Consider the following 17373-nt stretch of genomic DNA (forward strand, 5'->3'; position numbering starts at 1 on the left):
GAGAGGGAACTTGCTGACAGACAACAGGGCTCTGCTTCCACTGCAGGGGAAGCATGTGGGCCTGGTGGTGAGGGAGATGGGCTCAGCTGCTCTGACTGTGATGTACAATCTCCACTGTCCCCTCCCTGCTGGTGAGTGTCCAGGTATCTATTCAGTGTCTCTGCTGTCCACTCGCCTCGTTAGAGAGGGTAGGCCTGTGGCAGGGAGATCTGTGATGGCCCAGTGGGCTGGAAGGGTGGTCTGGAGTACAGGATGCCAGGGGCAGTGTGGGAAGCTGCGAGAGAGAGGGTTAAGACTCCCTTTGGAAGGCCATGTCGTCTACATAACAAAGTGGATTTTTACCATGAGGGAGATGGAAAGGCACTTGAAGTTTTAAGCACAGGACTAGTATTTGTAGTCATTCTGACCAGTGGCTCTGTAGCTAAGCAATGGGTGGTCCTCAAAATCATTTCCATTGGCACCACCAAGGAAATGTATACTTAGTTAGAAACCTGTGCTTGTTATATAACCACAGAAGGAAAACAAGAATGGTAATAGCTAATAGTGATTAAAGCTTCCTGTGTGCTGCTGTTCTAGGTGATTTTTTAAAATGTGTCAACTCAGTCTTCACAAGAAGGAATGGGAACAAGGTCCGCAGTTAGTACATAGTGGTGCTGGGATGTGAACCTGTTCAGGCTGGACCCAGAAGCCATGCCGTGATTACAGTATTACACTGCCTCAGTATCACCCTCAGCCCCATTTCAACTAGGTCATCTCCCCTAAGCCACACTCATACAGAAACTCTGGGACTTCCTGGTGGTTAAGAATCCACCTGCCAAAGCAGGTTCTGTCCTTGGTCTGAGAACTAAGATCCCACATGCTGTGGAGCGGCTAAGCCTGTGCACCATAACACTCTAGAGCCTGAGCACCACAGCTACTAAGCCTGTGTGCCTAGAGCCCGTGCTCTGCAACGGGAGAAGCCACGGCACCGCAACGAGAAGTCTGTGCACTGCAACTAGAGAGGAGCCCCCACTTGCCGCAACTAGAAAAAGTCTGTGTGCAACAACAAAGACCCCGTGCAGCCAGAAATAAACACATAATAAAAAATTCTTAAGTCACCACTGATTCTGGCCGGGTGAAGCATGGGTTAGCAAGGTTTAGTCTAGAAAAAGGGCTGTCAGGAGAGTGTTGCAATGATGCCGCTGAGACACGGTGGTGACCAGGAGCAGTGGGGACAGAAATGGAGGAATATGAGAGAAATTAAGGAGACCAGGACCTGATCATTCAAACAGATGAGAAAATGTACACTGAATGCTTAGCACCAAGCTTACTAAAAGCTCTTTTTGACATACCAAAATACTTATGATATTTTTATTATTACCAGTTGGGTTATTCTCCAGATTTATCATAGCTTTTAATAATAAGCATGCAGCAAATAGCCAGAGGTAAATTTTTTACAGTTAAAAAGAAACATATGAATAGCCCTGTATGGAATATGCAACAATCATTGCCCATTTGATCTTAAAACAAGATCAAAGCTAGAGCTGCTGTAATAAAATACCACAAACAACAGAAAAAAAATATTATCTCACTGTTTTGGAGACTAGCAGTCTAGGTGTCAGCGAGATTGGTTCCTCCCAAGGACCATGAGAAGAATCTGTTCAGGCCTCACCCTTAGCTTCTGGTATTAGTTGGCAATCTTTGGTGTTGCTTGGCTTCTAGATCTCTGCTTTCATCTTCACATGCTGTTTTCCCTGTGAGTATCTGTGTCCAAATATCCCCTTTACAATAAGGACAGCAGTCATGTTGAATTAGGGCCCACCCTACTCCAGGGGCTTCCCTGGTAGCTCAGCTGGTAAAGAATCTGCCTGCAATGCAGGAGACCCCAGTTTGATTCCTGGGTCAGGAAGATCCACTGGAGAAGGGATTATACCAGTCATATGAATTAGAGCCTACCCTACTCCAGTGTAGGTTTCCCTGGTGGCTCAGACAGTAAAGAATCCTCCTGCATTGCGGGAGACGTGGCTTCAATCTCTGGGTTGGGAAGAATCCCTGGAGGAGGGTATGGCAACCCACTTCAGTATTCTTGCCTAGAGAATCGCCATGGACAGAGGAGCCTGGCAGACTACAGTCCATGGGGTTGCAAAGGGTTGGACATGACTTAGCAACTAAGCACAGCACTACTCCAGTATGATTTCATCTTAACTAGTTACATCTGCAATGACTATTGCCAAATAAAGTCACATTCTGAGGTCCTGGAGGTTAGGACTTCAAAATATGAGTAGGAAGAGGCACACTTCAACTTGTAATATTTTTATAACAGATGGAGCAGGAATTACTCCTACTCCCATTTTAAAGATAAAGAAACTGAGTCTCAGAGAGACAAAGTAATTCACCCAAGGTAAGTGATTCCTGGGTCACAAATGCAAGTTCGCTCTGTCCAGCTCAGTAGTCAGAGAGCCAGACAGTATCTCTTGCTCTGAGTTTGTCGAGCTGTTCTCACACACTTGGACCAATAATATCTGAGGCCACACCTAGGTGTGTAAATAAAAGGGGAAGTGGTCAAATGTGGTCTCTTCTTGGAATCAGCTGCAGATTGATTCCAGTCCTAGTGATCATTTTGCCTATTCAATTGTTGTCCCTATGGCTATACCTCATGAGGGCTTAACCTGTAGGGGAACTGTTTACTTAAATTGTTCCTCATGAGTCTATTGTTTCTCTCTGGTGGGCCCATCCCTGAGCTGAGGGGAGCTGGGTACAATGAGCCTATTTGGGGCAGCAAGTAGAGTGCCCTGTGCTTCTCTTCTCTCTCTATAGCATCATTCTTTGCCTCCCTGTGCCTCTCTTTTGTCCTGCCTATTGCATAACATCGGTGTGGGTGCAGGGAATGTGTGAGTTGGCAGCAATGAGACTGTGGCAGAGGACACCTGCCTGATGACTTGTGCACCTGAGCAGGCAGCACTGGGCAAGCTTCCCAGGGACTGCTTTGCCATCAAGCCAGCTCTGACCTGCACCTTCTGTTCTGTCTGAGTCACTCTCAGCAGCTCAAGCCGGTATCCCCTAATGGGTTTCTCTAGGCAGAGAGGAGGGACACACCCCATCTTGAACCCCCATCCCTGGGAGGCAGTATAGGAAGTAGTTAAGTGCAGATTCTGGAGACAGAGTCTAATCCCAGCTCTGCCACTTACCAACCATGTGAATTTAGGGAAGAAGCTTACTATCCCTATGTCATGTCTTCATCTGTAAAGTGGAGATGATAAGTTTGTTTACCTCGTAAGCTTATCACATGGATAAATGACATAGTCCATAAATGGTGCCTAAAACTGCATGTCTGTGACATAATTCTAGCACTCAGTAAATGTAAGCGATATTTCCTTATTTGTTTATTTCCTAAACATCATTTATTAATCTGCTCATTGAAAACTGGCAAGATACATATCAAGAAGTTACCAGTTGTTATGTCTGGATGGTAGAGTTTCAGGTGACTCTATTGTCTTACTTTTGCTTATCTGTATTTCCTAAGCTCTCTGTAATAAACTTTGTACTGTTTTAATAAGAGAAAACAAACTTAATTGAGTATCTACAGAGTGAAGTGGGCTAGTGGGTACAAAACAAAGATATGACCACTGTCCTTAGTGGAGTTTAAAGTCTATGGAAGGAGACAAAACAGATAGATTAATGATGTAATAAGAGGGATGCAGTAATGCTCAGGGTGGCTAAGGATTGAACTAGTCTCCCACAAGTGGCACCTAGCATTACAGAAATGCCATTGGGTTTTCCCCAGCAGTCTTTGTGTCTGATCTTCACTGATCTGGAAATAGGAAAGTAAGATGATGCACATAGTCAGACAAAAGAGCCACTCCTTTAATCTATCCCAGCACCCAGGGAGCCGAGGATGGAATTGTTGAGATCCCTTTCTAAGGCACCTATTTCTAGGAAAGGATGTATGTTGAAGAAAAAGTGGGGAGTCTTTACATAGCACCTCTTACAAAGGGCAGGTATGAGCCCAGGTTGCAAAGCAGCATGTTAAGTGGAATAAAGAAGTAATTTCCTGTTTCTTTCTCTCTCCATAGCATTATTAGCATCATCATTATTCTGGCTGGAGCAATTGCATTTATCATCGGTTTTGGCATTTCAGGTATGTGATTTCCTGCATTACCACAATCCATCCGCTGCTCATCAGTAAGTCCCTAATCATTTAATGTGTAGAATGGCAAGAACACAGGGCCTGAACCCAGAAAACTTCAGAGGAGAGCACTGGTTCTTCTACTTATTGACTGTGTTCTCTGCCCTTTAGTCGTTTAACTCCCCAGACCTCAGTTCCCTCATACATGATGTGGAAGAAATAATATCTACGTCACCAGGTAGTTGAGAGAATCAAATGGAATAGTCTCTCAGACTGTTCTGTTCACCAGACAGTGCTGAAGATATCATTCTGGGGTCATAGCTAAGTGCCTTGGCTGAGCCATTCTATCAACAGTTGACCTGAGTAGATGATTTCTTTGCAATGAGGCATCAGCTGAAGGGTTGAAGAATATCAAGTCTTCAAACACAGGGTTCTTAAACAGAATACTTACTGATCATAACTGCTGTTCCATGTGGGAAACAGATGCCATTGTGGCATGGATGGTGAGTTTCCAAAGGCAGTCAACTGATGTCAGTTGCAGGAGCAGCCCTCTCTTCTGTGTAGGCCACGTCTCAGGAGCATCTATTATGGATGCCAGATTAAGACGTTGAGTGAGTTAGACCAGCAGCTGTCCTATCTGAAGCAAGTCATTTGCTTCATTTCCCTTGAAGCGCCTGACTCATGCCAACACATTTATTTTAACTTAGACTGTGGCCAAAGCTGTCACTTGATAACTTCAGTTCTTATAGTTCCAGCTGTCTTTTCTCTCTGTCACTATCCTCCAATGTGTGTGCTGCCACTAAATAGTAATCACAAGGCCTAAATGAATAAAACTCGTTGTAGATGTGTTTGCCTAGAGAAGATATTAGCATCTTTCTCCATTTTCTTTATCAATAAATATGTGTGTTTAGTCTTGCATCTATTTTTCTATTGGGTTATCTTTTTCTTTTTGATATGTAGGAATTATATGCTGAGTGCAACTTCGTTATATGTATTGCGAAGTCTCTTCTACTCTGTGGCTTGCTTTTTCACTCTCTTAATGATGTCTTTCAATGAGTGAAGTTCCTAATTTTAACATAGTCCAATTTATCTTTTTCTTTATATCAGGAATTTTTTGTAAGCAGTTTGTTTAAGACATCTATCTATTCCAAGGTCATAAATATTTTCTTCTAGGTTATCTTGTAGAAGCTTTAATGTTTAATCTCTCACATTTATATCTACAACCATAGAATAATTTTGTGCATGGACAAAGACGGTGGTTAAGATGGATCAAAACACTATCCTTCCCCCACTTCTCATTGGTGTTATTTTTATCATAAATCAAGTATCCAGATGTGTATGGATCTGTTTCTGAGACCACTAGCCTGTTTCACTCTAATATTCTTTTATAATTTGTTTTCTCTTTATCTTGTCTCTTCCTATTCCTAATCTTGGGTGCTCTTCTCCCCTAACCCTCTGTCATCTTAAAATAGATTTACAAGGTGTTAATTAGCTTTATAGTAGTTTTGAAGGAACCAGGTTTTGGTTTTATTTTTACTTTCTCTGATTTTCTTATTTAATTAATTCTAGCTTTTATCTGTATTAATGTTCCTCTTCCTTCTTTGTTTTGCTGTCTTTTAATTCTTTTTTTAAAGTGATGATCCATTTAAGTTTTGTTATTTAAAAAATCTTTGTTGAAGTATAGTTGATTTATAATGTTGTACTAATTTCTGCTGCATAGTAAAGTGACTCAGTTATACACATATGTACATTCTTTTTTTTTTTTTAATTCTTTTTCACTGTGGTTTAAACTAGTAGACTGGATATAGTTCCCTTTGCTATACAGTAGGACCTAATTGTTGCTGACTTTTGATCTTTTTTCTAGTATCTTAAAGTAAGCACTTCACAAAACAGTATGTCCAGAAAGCCAATAAATAGATCCTAGTCGTTACTGCCGTTTCATTTTCCAAAGTGGTTTACCAAGTTATTCTTCACCAGAGGTGTATTAGGGACCCAGTGCTTCACGTCCTCACCAACACTAGATATTGTGGAATACTGCTGTGATTTTAACTTCTATTTCCTGGTGACCGAGAGACGTATGTTTTCAAACGAGAAACATACTGTTGAGCAGCAGAGCAAGACACAGAACACTACATTCTATATGAAAAACGGGGACTTCCCTGGTGGTCCAGTGGCTAAGACTGAGTTTCCAATGTAGGGCGGGCCAGGTTTGATCCCTGGTCAGGGAAATAGATTCCAAACATGTAGCGACAGTTCCTTGAATACAAAGAAGACTCCTTAAGTGTTTTTTGAATAGACAAGTGGACAGAGGCTTGGAGGGGTAAATACATAGATAGAAGTTACAGTTCACTCAGTTCAGCCATGAGCTACCAATAATATTAAGACCCTGCCACCAATGAAAGGTTTTCTGCCTTCTTTCTACTTCATAAAGTAAAAGCTGGTTATTTGGGATTAAATGGACTGTTTATTAGTTTAACACTATTTAGTTGGATTTTTCTCAATTGCCTATATTAAAAGAACCATAACCGGTACCTGAGAGCATGACATTACCACACTTTAAATGAGTTAGATAAAATGTTAGCTGGATTAATATACTAGACAATGAAATTAAGCAAATAGCATTAGGTAGATGATGGTGGTAGTGGTGGTGGTGGTGGTGATATTTTTCAAATCTTTTTTGTGTTCACCTCATGGTGCCAAATAACTTTGCATATATTATCTGATTTACAACTAACAACAAATAGGAGATAAATATTACTATGTCCTGATTAGAAACTTGTGTGAAGTTGTACACAGCTAGCAACCAGGCACAAACACATAATTGCGTTTCAAGCCCTGGACATTTGCTTCCAGAACCCACACTCCCACCCATCGCCCTATACCCATGATACTCATGCAGAGCTGTGACACAGAAGGATGTTTTCTGGTGTACCTTACTGGCATTATTCCTGAGACCACAGATGATAAAGATGATAAAGATATTTCTAAATACAGAAAAAAAATCTATTTCTTTGTAACTTTCCTGAGGCTGTATAGGTCACCTTCTCATAGGCATTCCACTCCTTCTAAACTCTAAATATGGACCCCAATGCATTTGAGGTGGTTGGTTGGGAAGAGAGGCTCAGCAGCTCCCATCAGGCTGGTTTTACGCAGCCTTCGTGGATGACCCTTTAAGAAGGAGGGAGATGCAGTGGAAAGGCCCTTGACTATACTCTGCTAGTCTCTGTGCTGTCACTCACCCCCTGGGTAATTTTGAACAGCTCTGTGTGGTAGAAACACTTAGAGATCGGAGTTGCTCTAATCTCAGGGGTAACACTGTGTATCCTTTGGGATGTAACTTAACTTTATAGAACCTCACCGGTAAAATAGTGAGAGTCATTGTGGGAATTACATGAGAAAGTGTTTATAAAGTGCCAGACACATATATGTGTAATAAATGGTTGCTATTATTGTTTACATTGATACCATCAGTGCCATTAATAATTTGCTATTATTAATGCATTCACACAACACCTCCTAAAACTTGTACAATTTCCTGGCCACACCAGGCAATTCCTCTGAAGTTAGGGAATCCTAGACAGGAAGTCACTGGACACTGCCTCCTAATGATGCTCCATCTTTGGTCACTGGATAAAACAATAAGGCGTGTGCTTCTGGCACCAAAACGCAAACATTGAAGTGGCTTGGAAAGAAATTGATACATATTTTCTTCACTGGAGTCATCTAGGAAATTAAATAGATGTTGACCTTTCTTATACTTCTTTTAAGGCTTTTAATTGTTTTTATTTTTACATGAGGTGGGGATACTGTTTTCGTGGGTAGGCTCGCCACATAGCTCAATCTGGCCCTGGGTATCAGCAAAATGTGATAGAAGGAATACAGACTTAGAGCTTCCCCGGTAGCTCCGCTGGTAAAGAATCCATCTGCAATGCAAGAGACCCTGGTTTGATTCCTGGGTTGGGAAGATCTGCTGGAGACAGGAACGGCTACCCACTCCAGTATTCTGGCCTAGAGAATTCCATGGACTGGAAAGAGTTGGACACCACTGAACGACTTTCACTTTCAGGCTTAGGAAAAACTCAGACAAGACTGAGTTTGATATTGGCTTCACTACTAGCTAGATATAGGGCTTTAGGCAAGCCATTTAATCCCACAGAGCTTCTTTATCCTATTCATAAAATGGGTCAGCTCACTTCAGTTCAGCTGCTCAATCGTGTCTGACTCTTTGCAATCCCATGAATCGCAGCACGCCAGGCCTCCCTGTCCATCACGAACTCCCAGAGTTTACCCAAACTCATGTCCATCAAGTCGGTGATGCTAGCCAGCCATCTCATCCTCTGTCGTCCCCTTCTCCTCCTGCCCCCAATCCTTCCCAGCATCAGGGTCTTTTCCAGTGAGTCAACTCTTCGCTTGAGGTGGCCAAAGTATTGGAGTTTCAGCTTCAACATCACTCCTTCCAATGAACACCCAGGACTGATTTCCTTTAGGATGGACTGGTTGGACCTCCTTGCAGTCCAAGGGACTCTCAAGAGTCTTCTCCAACACCACAGTTCAAAAGCATCAATTCTTTGGTGCTCAGCTCTCTTCACAATCCAACTCTCACATCCATACAGGACCACTGGAAAAACCATAGCCTTGACCAGACAGACCTTTGTTGGTAAAGTAATGTCTCTGCTTCTTAATATGCTATCTAGGTTGGTTATAACTTTCCTTCCAAGGAGTAAGCGTCTTTTAATTTCATGGCTGCAATCACCATCTGCAGTGATTTTGGAGCCCCCCAAAATAAAGTCTGACACTGTTTCCACTGTTTCCCCATCTATTTGCCATGAAGTGATGGAACCAGATGCCATGATCTTAGTTTTCTGAATGTTGAGCTTTAAGCCAACTTTTTCACTCTCCTCTTTCATTTTCATCAAGAGGCTTTTTAGTTCCTCTTCACTTTCTGCCATAAGGCTAGTGTCATCTGCATATCTGAGGTTATTGATATTTCTCCTGGCAATTTTGATTCCAGCTTGTGCTTCTTCCAGCCCAGCATTTCTCATGATGTACTCTGCATATAAGTTAAATAAAATGGGTAGAACAGTATAATTCCTACCTCTCAAGGTTGTTATCTGGCTTAAACTGAGCCACTGCAAGCATTTAGTAAAATATTTGTTTCCTCCTGGTGTGCTGATCTGCAATCTTTATAAATGATTCTAACTAATAATGGTCATCAATATCATTGATTTAAGGTTTAACATGTGGCAAGTCAGGTACCATGCTAAGCTCTTTACTTACACTGTATCATTTAGTCCTTTCAAGGACCCTCTGAGGGAGCTACTATTATTAGCATCCCCATTTTACAGATGAAAAAAAATATGGAATAGAGAAATTAGAAAACTTGCCCAGGCCCCATATCCAATGAGTGGCAGGGCTGGGACTTGATCACCCACAGCTTGATACCTGTTCTTACATGCCAGGCTCTGCTGCTGCTTCCCTGTTGTTCAGTTTCTAAGTCATGTTTGACTCTGTGACCCCATGGACTGCAGCACACCGGGCTTCCCTGTCCTTCACTATCTCCTGGAGTTTGTTCAGATTCATGTCCATTGAGTCAGTGATGTTATCTAACCATCTCATCCTCTGCCACCCCCTTGTCCTTTGGTCTTCCATCTTTGCCAGGATTAGGGTCTTTTCCAGTGAGTCAGTTCTTTGCATCAGGTAGCCAAAGTATTGGAGCTTCAGCATCAGTCCTTCCAATGAATGTGCAGGACTGATTTCCTTTAGGATTGACTGGTTTGATCTCCTTGCTGTCCAAGAGTCTTTCAAGAGTCTTCTCCAACACCATAGCTCAAAAGCATCAATTCTTCAGTACTCAGCCTTCTTTATGGTCCAGCTCTCACATCCATACATGACTACTGAAAAAACCACAGTCTTGACCATATGGACCTTTGTGGGCAAAGTGATGTCTTTGCTTTTTAATACACTATCTAGGTTTGTCATAGCTTTTCTTCCAAGGAGCAAGCATCTTTTAATTTCATGGCTGCAGTCACCATCTGCAGTGATTTTTGGAGCCAAACCTGCTTCCCTACATTGCTCCTTTCACTAGCCTGGCCCAGCATCCTTTCTAATGTTTTCTCACAAAGCAACTGTTCTCCTCCACCCTGCCCTCTTCTGTGGCAAGAGTGGCACTGACAGGTGCTTCCCCAGGTGCCAGCAGTGCAGGCTTAACCCTATGTGTTTCCACCTTTCCACCATGTGCTACTGTGCCCATTATGTACTATGGTGCCCATCCAGACAGCTGGCTGCAGTGGATGCTGAAAATGCTCTCTATGCTACTGGAATACACAGAACTTACTGAGTCATTTCAAAGGAAAGTTCATTTTCCCAGGTTTCATGCAGTGGTATTGGGCATCCCAGAATCATAATTTCTAAAAAGACTCCTTGCCTTGAGCTCAGCCTGGTGCTCTGTGACAACCTAGAGGGGTGAGGTTGGGGGGAGGGGAAGGTGGCAGGCACAAGAGGGAGGGGATTACATGTATACTTATGGCTGATTCAGGGTTTCCCTGATGGCTCAGATGGTAAAGAATCTGCGTGCAGTGCAGGAGTCTTGGGTTCAATCCCTGGGGCGGGAAGATCCCCTGGAGAACGGAATGGCTACCAACTCCAGTATTCTTGGCTGGAGAATTCCATGGACAGAGGAGCCTGGTGGGCTACAGTCCATAGGGTCACAAAAGAGTTGGACACGACTGAGCGATTAACACTTAATGGCTGATTCACCTTGCTGTACGACAGAAACCAACACAACACTGTAAAACAATTATCCTCCAATTAAAAATAAATTAAAAAAAAAAAAGAATCCCTGCCTTGTGTTACCTACATCCCCCCTTTCCAAGAGATTCCTGCTCCTACTGCAGACGGCAGTTGAATAGTGCCCATCCATGTGAAGACAGAAAGGCTCCAATTTCAGCTGGCTGCCCTCTGACAATCCTCATTTCACACGCAGACCAGAGCTGTGGCAGTAATTATCCCCCAGGAACTAGAGAATTCATTTTCAGTGAGTGGTTGGGGCTTACAACTTTAAAGACATTTGATGGAATCTTAAGAGACCAGTGGAATTCTTAAAACCTATGCCTGTTTAACAGAGTTTTGTATCAGTAGATAGCTACCTCTAACCATCTCTTCAAGTCCTTTTACCCTCAACCAGCCACACAAGAACCCCTGGTGGTTAAGAGGCCTGGAGAGTCACATTAGACCAGACTGTGGTTCCTAGAACATAGCTCCTTGAGCCAATATTTGTTGGCCAAATTGAAAACAGATTTCTTTTTGAGAGAAGCAATATTTGTATGCTATTGCTTGCAAATTAAATTTCATTTTATCACTTGTAACCATCATTTATTCACCTAACAAATAAATATTTATTGATTGCTTTCTCGGTGCAAAAGCAATGCCTAGGTCCTCGTGGTTTTTAAAACTCTCAGTGGCTTTTATTCCTCCTGGATTTGCTACAAGGAGGGGGGATTTAATCAACACTGCACTTATTCCATCTGGCACATCTTTAATATAACCTTAAATGATCTAGAGCTGGCGGTGGGTCCCTGGGGCACTCCACAGCTGCCTACTTTTAATCATTACATTTTCTAAGAGATATTTCAACAAATTCTCCACCTGTGAGCTCAAGGCCAACACATTAAAATTAATTTGGTAACATCATTACTGAACTAAGATAAGTCATTACCATTTCATTCTCTCCATACAGTGTGCTAATCATGTACTTTTTCTAAAAAGTAATTTTTCAATTCAACTTTAATGAGACTTTATAAACTACACTCAAATTTACCCTTGCTCTAAAATAGTTACATTCGCTTTATGATTTTATTGAGAATCATGGTGTATTTTCATCGCTTTTTCTTTTTTCCACTGACTCACATTTTCCCAAAATTTAGATGGGGTAATCTTGCCAAACGTTCCTTACTCCTACAATCACTTTGGATAGAATCATATTTCAAACAGTGTCTTGATTTAAACTGATTTTCATTCATTCATTCAACAAACATTATTTTTCTCTGTAGAAACAGCACCAGGCACTTGTCTTAGTTTGCTCAGGTTGCCATGACAAAATATCATACACTGAGTAGTTCCAAGAGAGGTCCCCTGGCCTGTTGAAGCATAGAGCTGAATAGTACTGTGGTGTGGTCTTACTGTAGGATCTAAGAAGTCTGATAGCCTTCCTTCATTTTGTCCCATTTTTCTATACCCTTTGGTTTTTTCTGTACCAAGCTGAAAATATATAATCCTATCTCTATTCCTGGCTTCTGTTGTGGTGGCTGTTAAAATCCATGAGTCATACCTATCATCTCCTTATCAAATGGATGTTCACCCACACCTTGAGTGCTATCTTCAGAACAGTCTTCTCATTTTTTGCAATATTGATAGGCTGAGAATTTTCTAAATCTCAGTTATAGATTCTTTTTGCTTAACAATTTCTTCTTCAATTCATCTTTCTCCTTTCCCATATTTTAGTATAAGCAGTCAGGAATAACCAAGCCTCTCTTTCAACAATTTGCTTAGAAATCTCCTCAGCTAAGTATCCAATTTTATGGCTCACAAGTTTTACCTTCTACAAAACTCTAGAACAGAGTTCCGCCAAGTTCTGAGCCACCTTCTAACAAGGACTGCTTTTCCTCCAATTTCCAATAACGTGTTCCTCATTTCCCATCTGAGACGTCACCAAAATGGCCCTTAACATCTACATTTCTAGCACACACCTCAAAGCTCTTTCAGCCTCCACCCATTACCCAGTTTCAAAACTGCCTCTATATACTTATTAGGTACTTATTACAGCAGCACCCCCACTTCTCAGTACCAAAATTTATCAGTCAGGGTTCTCCAGAGAAACAGAACCATTAGGGTAGGTGTGGGTATGTGTGTGTGACAGGGATATATAGGGAGGAGGGGAGAGAGAGAAAGGCCGAGAAAGAGAGTGGTATTTAGAAAGAACTGGCTCACATGATTGTGGACTTCGAGAAATCCTAAGATCTGTGGTTAGCAAGCTGGAGACCCAGATAGTTCAGTTCCAGTCTGAGTCCAAAGGTGTGAAACCCAGAAGAGCCGATGGTGTAGTTCTAGCCTAAAAATGGGCAGGCTCAAAATCCAAAAAAGCGCAATGTTTCAGTTCAAGTCTGAAGGCAGGGAAAGACTGATATCCCAGCTCAAAGGCAGCATGAGACCCTTCTTGCTCCGCCTTTTTGTTCTATGAGATCTTTAATTGATTGGATGAGGCCCACCCACATTAAGGAAGGTGATCTGCTTTACTGATTCAAATACTAATCTCCCCCAGAAACATCCTCACAGACATACCCAGAAAGTGAAAGTAAAGTCGCTTAGTTGTGTCCGACTCTTTCCGATCCCATGGACTGTAGCCTACAAGTCTCCTCCATCCATGGAATTTTCCAGGCAAGAGTACTGGAGTGGGTTGCCATTTCCTTCTCCAGGGGATCTTCCCAACCCAGAGATCAAACCTGGGTCTCCCATATTGCAGGCAGATGCTTTACCATCTGAGCTACCAGTGAAACCCAGAATATCTGACCAAATGGCTGGGTACTCTGTGACCCAGGCAAGTTGACACATAAAAGTAACCATCAAAGCATTTACAGGAGTTAAAAATATGATTAAGACAGTTTTTCCTTTGCAAAACTAATGAATTAGTGCCAGAGACAGACTAGAAACAAAGGAAAGGGAGACAGATGCTACAATAAAGGCAAAGAAAAACGTTCAGGAAGAGCAAAGAGAATCTATTAACTTTGCTTTGGCAGGTCAAAAAGGGTTTCATGTGAATCCCTCAATCTGAATAGCCTTGACTATAAGAAGAATTTGGAAAACTGGTGATAAAGGAGAAGAAGGAACTATAAACTGTAGGTGCAAGATGAACAAGGGTGTGTGTCAAGATGCACAGTACAATTATAACCAGTACTAGCCTGCAATATCTTGGATATCAATCTGTCAAGTAAAAACAAACAAAAAGCAAATTAAATCTTTAAAGCAATGTTCAAGAAAATACGAAAGCAAGGGACTTCCCTGGTGGTCCAGTGGCTAAGACTCCATGCTTCCAGTGCAGAGGGCCTGGATGTGATCCATGATCAGGGAGCTATATCCCACGTGCCACAACTAAAGATCCCATGTGCCATAAGACCTGGTGCAGACAAATAAATAAAAATAATAAAAAGAAAATGCCAAGGCAGGGCAAACTCTTTTCTCATGAAGGAGGTCCTCTGTTAGAGCCTATCTGTGAGCCCTACTGTTCTAGGATTCTGTACAGGAAGAGCAGATGTGTCAAATTTGTTATTTCATTGAATTTTTTATGTTCTTTCTTTTATTGAAAAAAATCAAGTACATCTTTGCAAACATAAAAATAGAATTTTATTAGAGCAGCACAAAAGGGAAAGAAAGAAAAGGCAGGGGATGGGGTATGTTGCACTCATATTACACAGCTAAACTGCATACTACCCTCTTTCACATTTTTTCCCCCAAATCTCCCACATGAATGGCCATTCATGGCAGTTACTCCAAAGCCTCTCTTTTCCCATACTCTAAAGCCTCCAAAACATCCTCCCACCTCAGCCTATGCACAGGTTTTTGTTTCCTCTGTTTCCTTTTTACTGATAATTTTTTCTTCCATTAGTAGCTCTCTGTTCTTTATAATATAAATTCATCTAGCTTGCTTCTCCAGTTCTGTCCCACATCCATTACCTTCATCTGTTTATAAACGCCTACGAGCTAATGAGACATTCCCAATCCCTTATGGGCTGGAAGACGCAAGAGGCCAAAGATAACCCTATGTTCATAACGTTTACCTCTTAAATTTGAAAAATAGCAAGCATCCTTTGCTTACATATTTTTCCATTGAATGCGGCAAATAAATAAATTGCTTGATATGCAAACTACAGTATAAAATGTAGTAGAAAGTATGGCTGGAAAGGCAGCAATAAGGGCTAATATATATGGGCATTTTCTACGTGGTCCGCAGTAATTCACTTTGAAGGCCATGCTGTTAGTCTGAAGTTTACCCCACAGCCCTTGGCAGTCATGGAAGGTCAGTGATTAGAAAACTGACATGGGGGACTTCCTTGGCAGTCCAGTGGTTAAGAACCCACTTTCCAGTACAAGGGACGTGGGTTCCATCCCTCATTGGGAAACTAAGATCCTACATGCCACAGGGCAACTAAGGCCATGTGCTGCAATGAAGACCCAGTGCAGCCAAAACAAAAATTCAGAACTAAAAAATAAAAAACAATATTAAAAAAAAAAAAAACTGAGATGTTCAGTTCTTTAAGGTCCACCTAGATGCAAAGATGAGAGGCAGGAACACCAATAAGGAAGATGAGAAGTCCAGTTGAGAAGTGCTCAGCACCCATCATATGTAGGACTTCTTGGTTTTAAGAAAGAGATGTTTGTGCAGACCATTATAATCAGTGTTTGTTTAAAGGACACTCAGAAGGTAGACACTAGACCTGAAAACCTTCAGGATCTAAGACAGCACTGGAGATGGGGGACTCCCTTCATATTTTCCTCTCATGGTCTCCCCCACACTTCTTTGGGTCTGTACCACTCTCTTCTTGAGCTCAAAGACCTATCCTTCTCTTTAGCTTCACATCCAAATCACAGAAGGGGGCTCTCAAGAATATTCAGTTAATTAAATCACCCCCTAGACATCCTCAATCAGCAGCCTCCAGTATAGCAAGAAGAGTTGGTCAATCCTTTACAGACTGAGTGGGCAAGTGCAGAAGAGACAGTGGACATGGCTGTCACCATAATTAATACTTCTACTTGTGATATGTTTGGAGAGGAGGGTGTGACTTCTATCTTCGGCCCCAAATCAATTGAATTAAGTACCATTCTTCATTATACCATAGCTAGCACTCTAACCTTTATCAAGTCACTTCTATTCTCTACGCCTTAGTTTCCTTATCATTCAGGTGGAGATAAAAGTAACAGCACTTTAGAATTTAGCATTCTTCAGAATTATTAGCCACATTTAGTTAACATGAGATTTCATTTCTAGGCCACTTCTGGTTAACTAAGAATAACAATTACCTTTTATGGGTAATTACAGTTTGCAAATCAAGTTCACATCCATTTGATTTTGATCATCACAGGAGCTCTTTAAGGTAAGTAAGACAGATATCCTTACCTCCAGTTTTCTGAAATCCAGAGGTGTAGTCAAATTCGCAAAGCTCGTAACTGACCAAGCCAGGATTGGAATTCTCACCTTCAAAACTCAAGTCCAATACATTCTCCTCTCCTCGAGGTTTTGGTTGCTTGGTCTCAAAAAGCTATAGTATAGCTTTTTTTTAATCAGCTATTGGCAGATCTGCTGTCGGTATCAAAACTATTGCCTTAATGCTCTATTATGTCTTCTTTTTTCATGACTCTCCTGTTTTGTATATTTCTAATTTATTACAGAAGTCACTGTTTGTCTTTTTAATGATGAAGGATTTGGTTGTAGATGTTCCGAAGCTTCCCTTGGTGTTGACCCTTGTTTTCTGAATTGTAGGAAGACACTCCATCACAGTCACTACTCTCACCTCAGCTGGGAACATCGGGGAGGATGGCGTCCTGAGTTGCACTTTTGAACCTGACATCAGACTTGCTGATATCGTGATACAGTGGCTGAAGGAAGGTGTCATCGGCTTGGTCCATGAGTTCAAAGAAGGCAAAGACGTCCTGTCAGACCAGGATGAAATGTTCAGAGGCCGGACAGCAGTGTTTTCTGATCAAGTAATAGTTGGTAATGCCTCTCTGAGGCTGAAAAATGTACAACTCACGGATGCTGGCACCTATAAATGTTACATCATCACTTCTAAGGGCAAGGGGAATGCTAACCTCGAATATAAAACTGGAGGTAAGTTACTTTTGAAAAGTGGGAAAGAAGGGGCCAGGAGATATTTGAGACTGGAGAGTGTGAACATGAGTGACTAATATCCAACAAAGACCATCTGAATTCTGTTAGCAGCCATCCTTGCTGTCTAAGACCCACACCAACTCCAGAAGTAACCCACTATAATATTAAGTCTTAAAATCTTTTGTTCAAGACTCTAGCCTCTTCTGAATTTTCTCATATATCCCCTGAAATATTTTTCCAAAATACTTTTTCTCCCTTGTAGCTCTCTGTTCTTTCTCTTTTATGGTAGCCTTCAGTCTTGCTAGTGAGAGAAGACTATATATAATCTGGTCTGAGACTTTTCTGTCCTAAGTGGGCTCTAACCCAAATCTAAAATCAGTACCTCCAGGGA

General features: G+C 41.7%; 1 protein-coding gene and 1 long non-coding RNA gene across 6 annotated transcripts in view; one reads left to right on the forward strand and one right to left on the reverse strand.

Annotated features, from left to right (window-relative positions):
* Positions 1 to 17373, forward strand: part of VTCN1 (V-set domain containing T cell activation inhibitor 1) — a 69791-nt gene that overhangs the window by 36378 nt on the left and 16040 nt on the right. For 4 of the 5 annotated variants that reach the window (XM_081492992.1, XM_081492994.1, XM_081492991.1 and 1 more), the window contains exons 2-3: positions 4053 to 4117; positions 16635 to 16982. In XM_081492992.1, the coding sequence (XP_081349118.1) occupies positions 4053 to 4117; positions 16635 to 16982 (413 nt within the window). Of the gene's footprint in view, positions 1 to 2243; positions 2381 to 4052; positions 4118 to 16634; positions 16983 to 17373 lie in introns of those variants that run through there. The other variant, XM_081492993.1, reaches the window with a different exon arrangement.
* Positions 2863 to 17373, reverse strand: part of LOC145507124 (uncharacterized) — a 61561-nt gene continuing 47050 nt past the window's right edge. Inside the window, exon 3 of the long non-coding RNA XR_014054601.1 lies at positions 2863 to 4687. This is a non-coding gene — a long non-coding RNA (uncharacterized LOC145507124). The remainder of the gene's footprint in view (positions 4688 to 17373) is intronic.

Source organism: Giraffa tippelskirchi, chromosome 5 (genome assembly GCF_054371585.1).
Source record: "Giraffa tippelskirchi isolate mGirTip1 chromosome 5, T2T-mGirTip1v1.2.pri, whole genome shotgun sequence".
NCBI classification, from domain to species: domain Eukaryota; kingdom Metazoa; phylum Chordata; class Mammalia; order Artiodactyla; family Giraffidae; genus Giraffa; species Giraffa tippelskirchi.